This window comes from Gymnoscopelus braueri, assembly GCF_963280865.1.
Source record: "Gymnoscopelus braueri genome assembly, chromosome: 3".
In the NCBI taxonomy this organism is placed as follows: Eukaryota; Metazoa; Chordata; class Actinopteri; order Myctophiformes; family Myctophidae; genus Gymnoscopelus; species Gymnoscopelus braueri.
Window position 1 is genome coordinate 24,403,125 of NC_137612.1, and position 17,526 is coordinate 24,420,650.

The 17,526-nt window shown below is 43.0% G+C and overlaps 1 protein-coding gene across 6 annotated transcripts in view; it reads right to left on the reverse strand.

The window, feature by feature from the left end:
- Positions 1-17,526, reverse strand: part of LOC308082604 (eukaryotic translation initiation factor 4 gamma 3-like) — an 89,001-nt gene that overhangs the window by 65,207 nt on the left and 6,268 nt on the right. For 2 of the 6 annotated variants that reach the window (XM_080424456.1, XM_080424451.1), the window contains exons 2-5: positions 8,499-8,571; positions 3,313-3,399; positions 1,510-1,677; positions 291-383 (exon numbers count right to left, since the gene is read on the reverse strand). In XM_080424456.1, coding sequence (XP_080280582.1) covers positions 291-383; positions 1,510-1,677; positions 3,313-3,399; positions 8,499-8,571 — 421 coding nt within the window. The remainder of the gene's footprint in view (positions 1-290; positions 384-1,509; positions 1,678-3,312; positions 3,400-8,498; positions 8,572-17,526) is intronic. The other 4 variants (XM_080424454.1, XM_080424453.1, XM_080424452.1 and 1 more) reach the window with 3 other exon arrangements.

Here is a 17,526-nt window from a genome sequence, read left to right on the forward strand (position 1 = left end):
ACTGGTCCTTACATGTAGAGACATGTCTGCTAACTAAAGCGTACAGTCAATATCATTAGCATCTTTCTTGGAGAGGGAATGAGGGCAAAACCACATGAAACAGATGAGATGCATCTCTGCTAAAGCCACATTGAAGTCGGTCCACTGTCCGATGGGCTCTAGGGTGCTTATTCGAAAACATGAGCCGTCCTCCATCGCGAAACCCAATGCCGTTTGGGTTCTCTGACCTCGACAATGTAACGAAGTCGATGCTAGCGGGACAGACACAGAGGAAGAGGAGGGGTACTTACCGGGCGACTCTGTGGCTGTGCATTCATTGGCTGCGCTTGGGGGGAATACACTAGAGGGGCAGAGACAGCATTCTGTCCAGGGTTGTACGGAGACTGTCAAAAAGGAAGGAAGGACAAAGACGCAAGTACAGGAGAGAGAAAAAAATATAAAGACAGAAGGAGAGAGACAAAAAGAGAGAGACAGACAAAGTGCAGAGAGTCAGATGATGTACAGCCCAAAGACTGTAGTTATTTCAAAAGACATTTCACACATTCACAGTACCACTTTAAGCACTCAACACAACGGGTCATGTCGGATGTCATAAAAAAATAAATAAACATAAGCAGATACAAGTTATGTGGCGAGTGAGGGCAAATCGTTGTACTTGAGGACTACAACAGACAAAAGCCTTTGTGACTCCATGTGTGAGAACTACACCATCCAAGAGCCTGTGTGGCTCCATGTGTGTGCAACAGAAAAGAACAAGAGGGGTGGGGAACATCTCTGCTTGCTGTTCTGTGAACCATTGCTGGCATGGCTGAGAGAATTTAAGTTTGTGCATGCTGATAGTACTATTTATAGGAAGCTGGGGAGAGAGTAGTGCTGGCTTAGAGTGCTGTGGGGTGGGAGAGGTGAGGCAGAACATGATACAGAGAAGAGGAACGACCGAGTTATCCGCCGCAGCACCAGCTCACACTTCCAAAAAGGCTGAGTCACAGAGGCTCTAGCTTGCGAGGCAGCCAGGGGGAAATGCAGCTGGCATAACAGCGGCAATGTAATTGACTTGCTGTCTTTGTGACTAATTGATTAACCCTTTATATGGAGGATTTCCTCAAGAGAGGGGACGGGCGAGTGGAGGCACAGCGGCTGATTGTACGCTGCTGATGTCTTTGCAGACTATCCATCATCAAGAGCAATGGGTTTTTAACTTCAACTAAGGCCAGTGGCACACAGGATGTAGGTTTATTACAGTGCAGTCCAGAGTTGACCATCAGCTATTCTTTCAAATACCATTAACATAATGTCAGTAATGCACACGTGGTTTGCCGTTATATTTCAAAACGGTAAAAAAATACATGAAATGGAGAATGAACATATCCAAAAAACAGGGTGTGAAGAAAAAGACAAAACGATACAGGTCAATGCTAAAAAAGGCAGGCAGGTGGACAGATCGATTGATCTGAGAGACAGAGACAGATGCTAGAGAGGATGACGGCAGACACAAGGTTACGAACTCACCACTCCGCCTGTCTCCCAGCCCTTAGGGTAGCGATATGGGGAAGCCGTGGGTATTGATACCTGAGAGAGCGCCGGGGAGTGGGCATGGCCGGGCGGGGTGCCCGCCAAATTAGGGTGTCCCTTTGTGATGTCGTGAGCAGTGTAAGGCGGGCCAGCGTGCCTGGGTACCTGTGCAGGAGAGGTCACACAAGATGGTCAGTTAGAGACATGTTGAAACTCTGTAGCCACGAGAAGGTACCAGCCACATTTCTCCACTTTGGCTACCACGGCACATCCAGGGCAATGCAATACAAACAATGTCTAGATAATATATACACAAATCTCTTGATCAAAATGCACAGTCATGCAGAGAGTGCAAAGCAGATGGACACTGTGAAACACCACAACACGTGCACGCACACATACAATACAAGACACACACGAGCAGGAAGGATGGAGCGGTGGCTGGATTCCACAGGTCATTAGCCCTCGCTTCCTACTGAGGAATGTAAATTAAGCGCTCAGGCTGTGGGGGATTATCTCCAGTATGTGTGCAGAGGTGAGGACCTGCACTGTGCTGTGTGCTGTAGCCTGCTGGGCAGTCGCTCACTCAGATTGGGGGCCCTGGCCCTTCTCCTGCAGCCTGCTGTTCTCTGAGCCATACTGCTGTGAGATGTGGCATGTCTGCAGGGACTACATGGGCCTCAAACTAAATCTGGGTCAGAGAAAAACCCATATTAAAATCACCACCCATCTGCGGTAGATTGAGTATGCCTGTCACAATGGAATCGACCGGGCCTGAAAAAGCCTCGGCGATTGATGCCGATGGGAGGACTTGGGGGTGATGGAGAAGCCATGCCACCGCAAACGGACTTGGGTCTGTATGATCATGGTTAAAGAAAAGAGATCTACTGTAGTCCCAGGTATTAGGGCTAGGCAATATATTATAGCGATATTGTGATATGAGACTAGGTATTGCCTGGGATTTTAACGTCTGCGTTCTCACTTGGATCAACAGGGTCGCATTGTGCTTCTCATGTGAATACACCCACAGACAATCACTCCGTAAGTAAACGGCAGGCGATTTACACCTGCTTCAGCTGTGTCAAACCACAGAGCGTCGCATGGAAAAAGGTTGACCACAATCCAGCTCTTGTCACGGGCGTGCATGTCCGTGAAACGAGCACGGAACGCGACAGATTCACGCCCGCTTGTCGCTCCGACTGTCAAGATTGCCCGTGCCTCCCCATCTGCCCGCTCGCCTCTCATTGAAAATGCATTACTATGCACATCAGTCACTTCCGTCTGAAAAGCCCTTTAAAGTAAAGTGATGACATTTTCTTAACATGCGTGTCTTTTCTATGTGTCTTTTTGACCTTTACCCAATTACGGTAGTTATTATATTGACAGTAGCCTACTGATGATTGCTTATCAAAAAGATCAAAAAAAGCACACAAGCATATTGGGACATTTGACTCAATACTTTGATCACGTTTTCTTTTTTCCATGGTAGCTTTTTTACAACTTTGTCTTATCATACATGTCGGACTATGTTGAAAATAAATGTTTTAATGTGTTTTCACATGTGGAGTGGACTACATCTTGTAGGGGTAGACATTAAGAGGGAGGGGGGGGGGGATTTCACTGGCCCCACCATTATAAACACTCAAACACCCCGTATTAATCATATATATTAAAACAACATCACATTCGGTCCTGATCCATATCATTTGAAAATAAGTGAATGTACAGTATAATTAGCTACCATACATTTAAATATGGCAATTATTCATTATAATGGTGTAAAATAAAGAAAACAAATACCCCATTCTGATTGCAAGAGGTTACAATAGAGTACCGAAGTCCTGGCGTCACTCGTTCATCCCCTCCTGGGTCACGGAAGTAATTTCTCTATGGAAAATAACATTGGGTCATCTTAGAATCGTCTCATATAAGAATTGTGGTGCAAAAATAAACACATTGTCCCAGCACCATTGTCAGGGCTCTGTATCGCTTATGATAGTCAGTCACTCATATTTGATACAGTCCGTTTCTGGCGAAATTTTTATTAATTTGGCAGTGGCAACGTTAGCGTTTTCTCGCCGTTAGTTTTTCTCGCCGTGCTCATTTGTTCTTTTTTGGAACACAGTTCTTATACGACACGATATTAAACACATCTACGGGAATTCAGAATGGGGGGAACAAAAACGTGACCCAGGTAGGATGCGTAAACTACGGTGCTCTATGGTTAGGTATTGGCTACCGTTAGCCCTGCATTGGGATTATGCTGTCATATTCAATACACAGCATTCATGCTGCAGCTAATCAGTTATACTGTACGATGATTTAGCGGAACTCATGACTTATGTACATATCAGAATATATTAAAGCCTGAGTTATACTTTGACGTACGCTGGTGTTGCTCTAAAACTGCCGATGTACAAATTCACAGTGCGTTGCATCGTGATGTGTTGTGAGCTTGTAGACCTGTGTGACAGGCACCTGAGCATGGGTCCTGCAACTTTGTTGAGTTTGTGTACCAGGGCCGACACCAAATAATGCTGCCACTCTGCGTAATGGCACACTAGCTTCCACTTGCCCCATTATCCTGAAGGGACAAACGTGGCATCTTTCCATGGGGCAGTGTTGTTGCTTGGAGCATACAAACTCAACAAAGTTGCAGGACCCATGGAAGAAAGGGAGTCTACTGCGCGCCTCAGCCAAACGAGGAAGGCCCGGTGCGTCACAGGAGTAGGACAACAGCAATTGTAGAAGAGAACACACTGGAGCAGTGCGGACAATTAAATTACCTTTAATTATAGTAATTAAAGGTGCTAATACAAATAGATAATGACTGACGTTTCGATGATACTGCATCTTCCTCAGAGTCGGAACATGACTCTGAAGAAGATGCAGTAGCATCGAAACGTCAGTCATTATCTATTTGTATTAGCACTTTAATGAAAGAGGCTTTAATTGTCCGAGCTGCTGCTCCAGCGTGTTGTCTTCTACAATTGCAGGATCCATGCTCATGGTGCCAGTCACACACCTGGTGACAGGTTGCTCAAAACGAGAGCAATTACCAACAGAAGGATATTGGGGGATTTTGGCAATTGTTTGGGGGTGGCGCTACCTACACGTTCAGCTGTTTTGCTCATTCTGATTGCACGATCCTTACAAGTTATACCTTGTTGTAAAGGTGACTAATCAACGATAAAAAATGTATAAAATACAATACCAATTGGTATTATTGAAGGGGAGAAATAATCAACCTTGTTTTTTGTGAGGAACTTCCAGGCCAGCAAGCCATTTATCATGTCGATCCCCGTATTGCAATGACATGCTATTGATTGGCCTAATAAAACCCACACCATATCATTTAAATACAGTCATTTCTGGCATTTGGGGAGAACATAATATCAACATATTTATTATTAGACTGCATAAAATGTCTATTGACATTACCACCCACACACACCCCCCCCCACACACACACACACCCCCCCACACACACCCCCCCACACACACACACACACACACACACACACACACACACACACACACACACACACACACACACACACACACACACACACACACACACACACACACACACACACACACACACACACACACACACACACACACACACACACACACACACACACACACACACACACACACACACACCTACAGTGTGGACTGCTTTAACTGCTGTATTTCCCATTCGTTCTCTCGCTCTCCCTCTCCCTCTAGTCTGTGTGGCCTACTTCCCTCAGCTGACCTGGGATAAAGCAGCTAATCTAGCTGCTGTTGCCAGGGGAGGAGTGAGTGACTGATGCCGAGGATGTACAGAGAGCTGCATTGGGGGAGGGGTGGCGAGCGGCCATATAGGGGCCATACATGACAGGATATAGGGATGGTGCATAAAGCCCGGCCAGCTATCTTTTTCTTTACACAGCAGACTCAAGCCTTCTACTGGCACTGTTGGTTTCCACTGATGTCATCATTATTTCACCGAAAGTCCCCCACTAATAAACCAAACTGTAGATGAGAAAGGCTCATCTACAGAAAGCTGACATTTTTTAAAGGCAAGATCGCTGCAGTCTATGCCAGCCAAACCGGGTGCTCCCGCATTTAAGATGCATGTCATCTACCATCTATCGACTGTCAACCCATTGGGAAGTGGTTGCTTTGCTTTTCAAAGGCTTAGATAACAGGGCAAAAGGTGTCTCTCAGCAGCTGATTTGCTGGCTAACAGAAAGCTGACTAAATAGCCTATTTAAGCTACAAAGCAGCTAAGTTGATAGTAGACTGCTGATGATCCTCTACTTGACGGGTGCCTTGTCGTGTTCATTTTGTATGAGAAAAATCAATACAAATTGGAGAGAATAAAAGATAAATGTTATTACTGAGCTAATATCTGAACCATTATGCATACCAGTTAATAGGAAGTGCTGTGCAGAACAAAAGGGAATGTTTTCTCTCCCTGGCTCAGCGGCCTGCTTACTATCAAGCAGTCTCTCCAGTCTCCCCTCCCCCGCTCCCGCCTACAGACCCTCACATCCACATATCCTTGCCCTCCAGGTAAATGTTCTGCGTGGAATGGAGGCCACGCGCTGCAAAGCTAAACACAGCTTGCTGTGTATCGTATGAGGGGAAACGGGTGTGGGTCATCGCAGTCCAAGACATTCACAGCGTGTGACGAGCATGTGCGAGTGAAACCGTGCACGCTAGCACATACACACTTCCTCACACATACACTCTCACACTCACCTTCTCTCTCTCAAGCATGCGCACACGCGTGCAAGCTAAGAAGTTTGTTTTAACTCGCTTGACTGCCAAATGGGTAAAATACGGATACTATTGGAAAGAATTCAGAAGAAAAAAAAACTGGTGTGCTCTGTCGGGGGTGTTTTTTTGTTTGTAAGAATGTTTTTGTCCGGAAAATAAGTATTTCGCAACCGTTTCTCCAACGGTTGTAAAATACATATTTTCTGGACAAATATTTGTCGAGCATAGCTTTTTGTGTCGTGCTTTATCTGAATTGTCCTGATGTGGTTACAAAAGGTAGGGACACTTAATTACAACCAAATACCATTTGACCCGTCTAGAGGTTTTTGACGACAAGTGTGACATGATTCAGGACCTAAAACCTTCCCTAGCAGGGTCTCCCTGTGGCCAGCTTATCTCTCGCTTTTCTGAGGTCAAAGAACACAAATGTACATGTGTGCACATGTGAACAGAGATGCACACTAGACCTGCATTTGCAGCCTGAGAAGTGTGTGTGAAATCAAAACAGTGTCAGACGACAAAAAAATTGGACAGGTCCGTGTTGATGACATGACTATAGAGATAATGTGTACCGATTTACATAGAACAGGCCAATGTGAAGTTTCACAGCAATTGGACTGCATTCATGATTTGAGGCATTTTGTTCAAAACGGAGCACTGCTGCAAACTTTAGATGCCAATCTTAGCCAATCAGGATGGAATATGGAAAATCTGACCGATCCGTCTTGATCACATGACTATAGAGATAATGTGTACCGATTTGCGTAAAGCTTGGACAAAATCTGTCCGCTGGTGGCGCTAGAATAGGCAGAACATTTTGGGGCAGAGGTTGGTTCTGCTCTGGCATCCAGGGACTGTGTGTGCACAGTTTTAGCTGTCCACAGACGGACGGACGGAGACACACACACACACACACACATACGGACAGACGGACAGGGCGCAAAACAGTCTCGGCCACGCCTTTGACCTGGTGAAGACAACCAATCTTACTTAAATGACAGACTAGACATAGGATTTTGAAATTCTGTGTAGGAAATCTAGGATATCTTCTGAAATGAAGGATGTTTGACATTGTATTTACATATATCTTGCTAATTTGTATTTTTTTTTATTCTTCTCTTTTTACCAGGAGATGCATCTGAGTTTAATGGTACTTTTTTTTTCATGACGTATTTGACGTCTTGTGGCACACGGGGCGTCATCTGGGGACCCCGACCCCGACCCCGACCCCGACCCACAGGTTGAAAACCACTGCACTAGTCCACCATTAAACGGTGCTGCCCCATTAACACATCCACTGCCAAGGGCTAATCTCATAATGTACTCACCAGTGCCAAGGTGTTTTTGTTGTTTTTTTGTTTTTTTCATGTCGCCATAGATCTTGTTAAAATCCTTAAGATTGAGCCGTGAACGGTCTGTTTACATCCGCGAGATCTCCCTGTATCTCCCAGTGAAGACCGCATGTCAAACGGACTTCCATGACTGTAGTTAGAGCGGATTACGTTAAACAGTGAAATGCGAGGAGAAAAAACTACAGGAAGAGAATTGAGTTTCAGTTTCGTCTGTAGAATGGGAGCGGGCGTGCTCGTCAAAACCGGATCCCAAATAATTCTATTTCCTGTCATCAAACCGGAAACGGAAGTGGATAAAAAAAAATCCGAAAGTGCACCCGGACCGCGCATGCGCGAAAAGACCGCAGCCCGTAGGGCTACGGTCTCGGCGCTTAACAGTTGGATTTAACGGCCCGTAGGACTACGGTCTTGGCAGTTAATGTGTTAAACGTTTAATAATTATTAATTAAAATATATATTAATTTTTCTTTATCGATACATTTACTTATTTTTGCATACAAATTACGGTCTTAATAAAATGTTGCTTTTAACAAGCACAAATAGTACCAATTAAGTATTGTTAACAAGTTCACAACAGCGATTGACCAATTTGTGCCTTATAGGTCGAAATGTGTTCAGATTTGGCTGTTTTCTGTGCTTTCCTCATTTAAGACTAGTCGTTTAGTTGGTTACAAAAACACTGTTTAATAGTCAGTGAGGTTAGTCACTGCACACATCCCAAGTACACATAGGCTGTTGCCGGTTTTGAAACGGCAATTTTAATTCAGGCAAGAATGCAGTTTGTCTGTGTGCTTGCATATTAGTGGGTACTGCATGCAACAGTATTAGTGTGTATGCAACTCATGCATGTGTGCTGTAACTCACGCTGTAGACTGCAGTGACTCCAGGCTGTGTATTGAAGATTCGGTCGTCAAGCGATGGTGGAACCCGAGGGATTCTGGAACGTAGCCCATTAAGGAAAATTCAACAGAGAGAATTCTAAGAGGTGACTGAACTGAAGCCCATAAACAGCTTCCATGGTAGGTAGGTAGAGGGCAATCTGAGACTACCGATACATAACATAAAAAGAACAAGAGGACCCTCAGGCCTATGTGTAGCTGCTACACTGACAGGCAGTCAAGGTGCGGTCACGTTTGTTTGTATATCTGACAAAGACCTGGAGTTGAATTCACGACGCTCCTGACCAAACTATTAAAAGGAGCCTTAAGCCCAGCGGACAAACAACTTTTCCCATTTTATCTTTCTTGCATACCCAATAAAATGAATCCAACTTTTCCAAGACTAATTAATCCCAGAACTCTTTCGGCAATTTATAACTTATATCAATTTATTAGGCTGATTCAAATCCAAAGGGCTTTCCCCAACCCTGATAAGTTGGCTATAGTGATGTTAAGGAATTTTCTCTCATCTCCTTGAGCAGTGGTTCCCAAACCTTTTAGCCCACGACCCAAAAGAGACATTTTATGTCTGCCCAGGACCCAAACTAGTGAAAATAGCAGATCTACAAGCTCACATTGTGTCGCGATGCGATGCCTTGTGAGCTTGTAGATCTGCCATTTTCACTACTTTTTTTTTCCTTCTTCTAATTTATGGAATTTCTTACATTTGTTATTCATTCATGAATTTGTGTTTTGTTTGTAAATTGGGAGGGTGATTTTTTTTTGGGGGGGGTTTAAATAATTAAAAACAAAATGTAGGAAACAAAAAAATAAGGGGATATTTACTCGCGACCCATAAAAATTGGGCCATGACCCACAAATGGGTCCTGACCCACTGTTTGGGAAACAGTGTCCTAGAGCACCCCATCCCACCGCACCCACCAAAAATGCCCCAACACAGAGTACACCATGTACATTCGCCACCCTGCACATGGAATAAGGAGAAATCCCGACATGGATCTCCGGACTTCACTGGACCTCCCACAATGGGGAACAGATGAATGCAGGACCTTTTGTGAGGCCCTTTCTGTGGAATCGGCCTTCAGTTAAAAAGGTACCAGAGGAGACGTTCTGCCAGAAACACTTGTGAAAATATGACCATGGCCTGAATATCCTTCATAATAACGTTGTACTTCCTAATGGCTCTTGGCACCTTTGATAATGAGACTCTTGGGGAAGAGTAATTTAAGTGCTGTGTTGAAGAGGAGATTCATAAGAGTATAGAGAATACAGAAGACATGAGGGGGAGAAAGGAGAAGAGGAACAGGAGAAATGATAGGAGTAAATGTGTAGTAGGCACACAGAGGGGGGACAGCAGTGGTTAGTAACCTGCTCAGGCAGTTCTGTGCCTGAAACGTAGACACACACACACACACACACACACACACACACACACACACACTCACTCGGCTGGTCACATGGTTTCAGGGAAACCGAATGTCTGGCTGTCTTCCTTTTACCTAAAACACGCCTCTATTTCCCCCCAAACCCTCTCCCTCTCTCTCATACTGCCCTGCAGGAGCAGTCATCTCTGTTGGCAGGCTGCCAGAGGGACCGACAGACACAACGTAGAGAGAAAATATACCTTCCAGAAAAAAGCCGGGGGGGGGGGGGGGGTCGTGAAGAAGCAGAAGTACGACAAAGGAAACACCAAAGGTGTAGTGGGGGGGAATAGCAAAGACTAAACCACAAATCAAGTACAATCTTAACTCACGCCCGAAATGAAATCAAGTATCAAAACAAGAGTGTGGGAAGAGAGGTTTTGACGCTTCGCACTGTGGGTGACAAGTCTGGGTGACGAATGCAACGAAACAGAACAAAGAAGTCGTGGGGGTGAAAAACAAGACGTGAAAGATATGTTAGTGATCACAGTTTTTAACCCTGCCTGGAGCATGAAAACAACTGTGGTTTGCCACACAAGTCAATATAACAACCAAAGCCAACATTTTGAAAGTCAATATAGTGTCCTCTTCTGTGGCTGACAGCTAACTCTCCCAATGCAGGAAAACACCACTGATATTAGCATACTATTTTCCCACGATTTGGCGAAGAAGATGATTGAGAGAGAGAGAAAGAGAGGAAATTAGAGAGCCAAGCGATAGCACAACAAGAAAAAAAAGGGAGAGACCCAAAGGCAGACAGAGTGAGGGGGGCTATCGACACCAAGGCAACCTGATCTGTCTGGTCTGACTGACCACTGCTTGGCAGAGGCCTATGTGTTCTGCAGAATGTAAACAGACTGGGAAGGAGAGAGAGAGAGAGAGAGCAAGGGGCAACGGACAGTTCCAACCAGGGGTCAAGGGTTACTGTCTGTCAACAGTGGCGGGCACAGGAGGGGCAGGAGCCAAGGAACTAAGGGGGAAAATGATCAAGTGAAACGAGACATCCGACACTCTTGGGGCAACAGGCAGGCCACACCGTGTGACTCTTGACTGGAATTACAATCCGATCTGGTAGTGTGGCTATTGCCTTTTAGCAACCAATTGCATTTAGGCAATCCGATGTGCAAAGGACTTGCTAACAAGTTGTATTATGCAACCTAGATTCTACAGTTTCTTGTACAGTCATGTGTCCACCAGCGTTCTACTTGAACCCTGGTGGACACATGACTTTATAAGAAACAGATTTCTGCAGGTAGGGAAGTAACCAGACTTTTCCATTCACTGGCTGCTGGTAGAGGATAATTTTCTCTCCAACAGATACAGTATATCGTTGCTGTCAGGTGGAAACCGTGCATGTCCAAAACAGTTACTTTTCAGGAAATGGAAGAACCTGTATTCCACTGGATCCAAAGTAGTTATGTAGTCACAAGCTCTTAATACTTTTCATTGGTTCCGTGCTTATAAAACCCACGACTATGAGCTTTTTTTCTTTCTCCCTAGAAGCCCTTGAACATGTATAATCAATTAAATTGATTTGTTCCATTAACTGTTGTAGCCCTATTGTGCTTATTGATAGCAATACTCCTCTCTCCATAATGTGGCGAGAATGTTTTTTTTTAAAGAATTAACATTACTTTGCCGAGGGAACCAAAACACATGTCTGTAGTGTGCCTTGTTGTTGCTTCATTAATACAAATAAATATATAATATAACAATGAACTAATCGTTATTGAGCTATTCAGAAGCAAACTATTGTGATTAATATTTTCCTTGTGAAATAATCATTTATATGCATCGATAATGTAACTTTGACAAAAATATATATATATATCTTTTTGTTATTGGATTAACTATCTCAGCAAGTTTCTAGTCTCAAGCTGATTTTCATACTGGACTGAAATGAATGACATCTGCATCGGAAAAACAAAAGGTATGTTTTGGGAGATGATCGGCACTGGCAGTAAAGTCAATTAAACTGTGACTCGTAGTCAATGGGCTAAACATGCTAAACATAAGACCATTGGTATCCTTTAACCTCAAGTGAAAATTAAATAACATTAAATCCAACTTCAGTCCTTAAAAGTGCTCTTCTGGCAAGTACAGCAGAATTTGTTTTCCCATGTTGCGCCTTTCAGTTATAAATGAGAAATGTATCCAATACAGTAATTTGCTATATAAGTATACTTAAGTTTAAAACATATATTTTACTTCTAGAATAGAATGGAGCATATCAGACAAGGGCCACAAAAGCACAAGTAATGTATGCACAGTTTTGGTGTAGCAATTAGCAAACCCTATTTTTGAGCCCACACCTGACCTGAACTACAGTATATCCTGTCAGAGCAATGTCTCCGGTCTCCCTTTCCAATGAAAGAAGAATGCACATTGTTTTGCTGTCTCTAGTTCTCACATCAATGTGCCGTGCAGCTCACTTCTTGATTCCCTATAAACAATCCATTACTGCCTCAGCGGGACGTGCTGTGCCTAGCCTTTCTTCTCCCCACAGTGATTGCTGGCAAACTGTGAAAACAATTGAGCATTCTCGGTAAGCCCTCAGATTTCTGTCTCATCAAGTGACAGTCCTCCTCTTTTCTGCCAGTAGCTCAGGCTTTTTGAGGTGAACAAAGTGTCTTGACCTTAGCATGGAGCAGGTTTCTGTCTCATATTATGAACCGCAGAGTAGTAACGAACAGAGGGCCAACTCACCCGGATATGTGGCACCACCCATACAGTATACGTTTTTGGAGCTTGTTTGTGGTCCTGAGCCACAAACGTTTTGTGACCTGGTCTCCTGTCTCAGTGGTGATTTCACACTAGTTTGTCACACTAAGTGGTTGATCATACCATCATGAAACAAATGCATATTATTAAGTTGAAAGGGTTTGGTTTTAAGGTTGATAAGGTATTTTAATTATGTATGACCATTAAACACATTCAATATGGCCCAGCATTATGCAGGTGAGAAATTTAAGTTGGTTCTATGTTATTTTCTACTCTAAAAACTCCTCTCCCCCCCCCCCCCTCTTATGTTTAGATTTTTAAGAGTTAGGGCACATGAAAATGGACAAGTGATAAAGATGTTTCCACATGAAACAACAAGTCAAAAAATAAATAAAAGGGTTAGGGTTAGTCAGTCAGTGTTCCACTTTGGAGTAACATAAACAAACAGTTTTGGTTTCACATATTCCTGTGGCCTCATTAACAGTCATCACAACAGTGCCTGTCCCAGTTACCCAGAGAGATGTCACACACTTATTTTGCTTACATAAAAAAAAAGGAGAAAAAAGGAATACAAATAAATCATAATTTGTGTATCTCCATATCAGGATCAATAATGGTATCTATCTATCCATCTTTCTTGTCCCCATGTCCACTTCTTATAAGAATTGTGGCTGACAGAAACATCTATCATTGTACATGTACAAACTCATTGCCGATACCTGGGCTGACTCAACCACGCCTCCAAATACACGTATGCGTCTCTCAAAGAATCAAATTGCTTTTTTTCTGCTGGCAATGACCAAAAACTGTGATGAATTCCTGAATGCTGGCAGTGACCACACATTCCAGGGGGTTTATTGCCAGAGGTCCTTTGCTCATAGAGTCATGTTGAGGTTAGCCTGCCAGAAAACAAAACCGTACCAAAGTGAAACCTCACTGTGTTATAGCACCATGTGAACAACCAGAGAAGCAGATTGATGCAGTCACACACACAAACTGCAAGAAACCAGAAATCGGCAGGTAGATGGGGAAAAAAGCAGACTAAGTGCAGAGTGAAAAGTTAAGTATTGATGGTTTAAGTGATTAAATGTCTGAAAATAGGCTACACATTAACATGAATCCAACATGCACTGATCATAGTTAATGTCAAACAAGTCTATGAATCTATCTATGAACTCTATGAAAAGGTTTAATCTGCAACACAATTTTATACAATATGTAGTGGGAGTCCCTGCTTCATCTCTCTCTCAGCAAGGGGTCCTTTGGCTGAAAAACGTTGAAGACCCGTGCTCTAGTCATTAGTTTGATCTTAATTAATTTTCTGCTTGAAGAGAGGTGGTGGGGGCACAATGTTAGCTTATAGATTTACGCGATTTTGTTTCAGAAAATGGGATTGTCTGTGCATAATAAATGTTAAGGTATACCGTTTTAGGTTATCCTCGGAATCAAGCAAACTCAGTATTGATAGCATAAGCTTATATAATATGCACACTCCTGACACTGACTACTCCTTGACCCTCCCTCAACACAACTGATGTGCCCTTGAGCAAGGCACTGAACCCCCAACTGCTGAAGTGGAGCCGCAACATATTGGCTTGCTCCCAGAAGGTCAAGTGTGCGTGAAACTTTCACGCCGATCGGCCTATGCAGGCCTATGCCCAACAGTGTCCAAGATGAGCTATTCACAGACAGACAGACAGACTGACAGGAGCGAAAACATAGTCCTTCGCCTTCGGCCGTTCCGGCCTGGCGGGGATAATAATGTTCGTCAGGCAACAGAAGAAAACAACATTAATAATACACGTCCTTGGGGGATTTCGCCATCCGTGCGGAGCGGATACTGCTCTCAAAACGTGTGTGCAGGAAAAGCAGTGTGTAAAATGCACCTGCGCAAACGAGACAAAGGTTTCTAACTACTAATATCTGCATTCTAAGAAAACCTCTTCAGATCTCCATGATCCACAAAAAAGAAATAAAATAAAGAGAGTTGTTTGCATCCCTGGTGTAAAACTAAGAAGTTGTGTTTGCCAAGTAATCATGTAGACAAAGCCAACTCTTTGACACTGAATAAAAGGAGGCCACTGGTGACGGCTTCACATTTGACCCTGGCTGAGTGACTGATACAATAGACATGACAAAGAATCAAGTGAAAACAATTGGGGGTGGGCGAGGGCTGGGGATCCCTGGCCCGACCAAAATATTCCAGAAAGATGCCAAATATCTGAGCTAGATGGATGCGTAGGGACAGTGGACAATCATCTCATGTTCATAAGGATATACTGTAAGATTGTTCAGCAAGCGTCCACTAGGATAATTAAAATGTTTTGTTTTGTTTAGGAGACACTGACACTGGTCTGATTTCCAACAGCATCTGTTTGCAGGTGCTTGGGATCAACCTGATATTTCATGTAGACATTTTTGCACTCAAAATCATACTAGTCCTTTGTGTATCATTATTACCACTATGGAAATATTTGGAATGGCTTGCATTAAAGTTTGAGAGCAATGGTTTAATGCAACATTTACCCTCAGCAGCCACTAAAATACCAGGATTTCTGGTAACCCTACCAATCACTAATCACATTATACCTGTGTCAAGGGCTGTCCACACCAAGAACAATCCTTAGTCGACTGCCAGTCAACTATTGGCGATTAGTCGCCATTCAGATTCGACTATACAAAATCCTTAGTCGGGGACAGGCCTAGAAAGCAGTCTCTGAACTTGGGTAAGATGTGGGGAATCCCTATTGAGCAATGGTCCAACTGCCAAGCAGACAGTGATGGAAAAGTGGGCCACGCCCACAAGTTACTCTCAAAAGGGTCACAGTCAATTTAGATTTGCACTTTGCATAACCTAACCTACCAAATATGCTATATATTGAATTCAATATATATTTTAATCAATAATTTTAACATTTCAATACAATCATATATCATATCGGAAATGTTCTTATTTTTCTTTCAATGGGTAAAGGAAATATTTAACATTACTACACAATAAAATTAAATCAGACCCCGGGGTGAAACCACCAGAGAACCAATGCCTTATTTCGAGCATACAAGTCAACCCTGATTCTATGGGGTGACCATAGAGTAGCCATGTCTGGCCCGGACCGCCGGCGTAGCGGTCCGGGCACCTAGGCTACAATGTATCCTGACAGACAACACGACACAGGTTCGAGTCTTGATCCCGACGGCCGTTGCTGCGTGTCACTCCCCATTTCCTGTCAGCCTACTGTCCTAATAAAGGCATTAAAAAAATGACCAAAAATATATATAATAAAAAAAAAAGATAGCCCCTGTCCCTTGACCTACAGGTGATCTGTAAGCCTCCCTTATGGCCACAAGGGGAGGGAAAGCTTTGCGCTGCTCCAGCCTCATCATAGCTTACTGTAAAGCCACTTAAGTGCTGAGTGTGTAAGTAAGAGAGAAAGCAAGGGACAGGGAGTAACAGGAAAGGGGATACCAGAGGCAAGAATAGCAAAACAGAGAGGGGGCAAGGAAGTGCATATCACCCACTATAAATGAATGGGAGGGGTTAAATAAAAAGTATACATTTCTGTTAAAGGAGCACTTGATATAGAGCTATTTAACACTAATTTTAACAAACAATATCACAATTCAGAGAAATGTAACCAATACGTTTTACCGTGAGGTATAATTCCCAAAAGGGTTTTTAGATTGCTCTGTGTAATCCCGCTCTCTACGGTCGATTTTGGTTGTGAACTTGTCTGCCATCATTACCACATAGATCGCCCATTTCACCTTGATCTACACTTTCTACAAATTCATTTTGAATCTGTTAAAGTGAGGTGTGACTCCTGTGTTGCATGCAGTCAGTGCAGCAATTCTAACGAGTCAGGGTTGTCTGCGGACCGCAAGAGACGGGGGCGATCACACTGAGACGCGTCACTAGAAACGCGTCGCCAGCAAAACCATTGTTTTCCTAAGGTACGGTGTGTCTACCTTGCACTTCCCTCTTGCACATCATCAGTGATTTCCACAGGCTTTTTTGAGACTATGGCGAGGGGAATTTTGCACATTCCAAGTTAAATGCAAGTTAAATGCATCACTGTGGTGCACTTTGATTGATGAATTTGATAATTCAAAATATGCTCCTCATTGACTTACATTGTACGGTGAAACAGCTCTCAAAGTCACTCTTTTAGCACATAAACGAACACAAACAAAGCTGATACAGACAATATAGAACATCACCAATAATTTATTTAATACAAATGTCAACTTCCTGCTGATTTTACTATTTGAAGATCCAGATCCGCGGATCCAGTCCGTTTTTTCTTCATAATAAAAATAGCAAAATCAACAGGAAGTTAACATTTGTATTTAAAAAACTAACAATACTGGGTTTTGTGATGTTCTATATTTTCTGAATCAACTTTGTTTGCGTTCGTTTATGTGCTAAAAGAGTGACCTTGAGAGCTTTTTACAGTACAATGTAAGTCAATGAGGAGCATATTTTGAAAGATCAATTTCTAATCAATGGAGCAATTATTTTTGATTTCTTGTCGACCTTTGGAGTTACATCATGGCAAGGTAACTACACAACCCAAACCTCTACCAAAGTGGTCTTGCCCTTTAAGTTAACATCTTGAAAAGTTCATATTTCATGCTATTATTTCATGCTGCACGAGATGGACAAAATGTCACCTCGATATTTATGCCAAATATCTAAATAGTGATACAATAGCCTATTATAATATAATATAATATAATATAATATGGGTTCACACTTGTTTAATATTTGTGTGTAGCAACAGTGAAAACTAAGCATTTTAGACAAAACAGCATACAAATCAATGTTGCTCTAAAATTGAATTCTAATAGAAA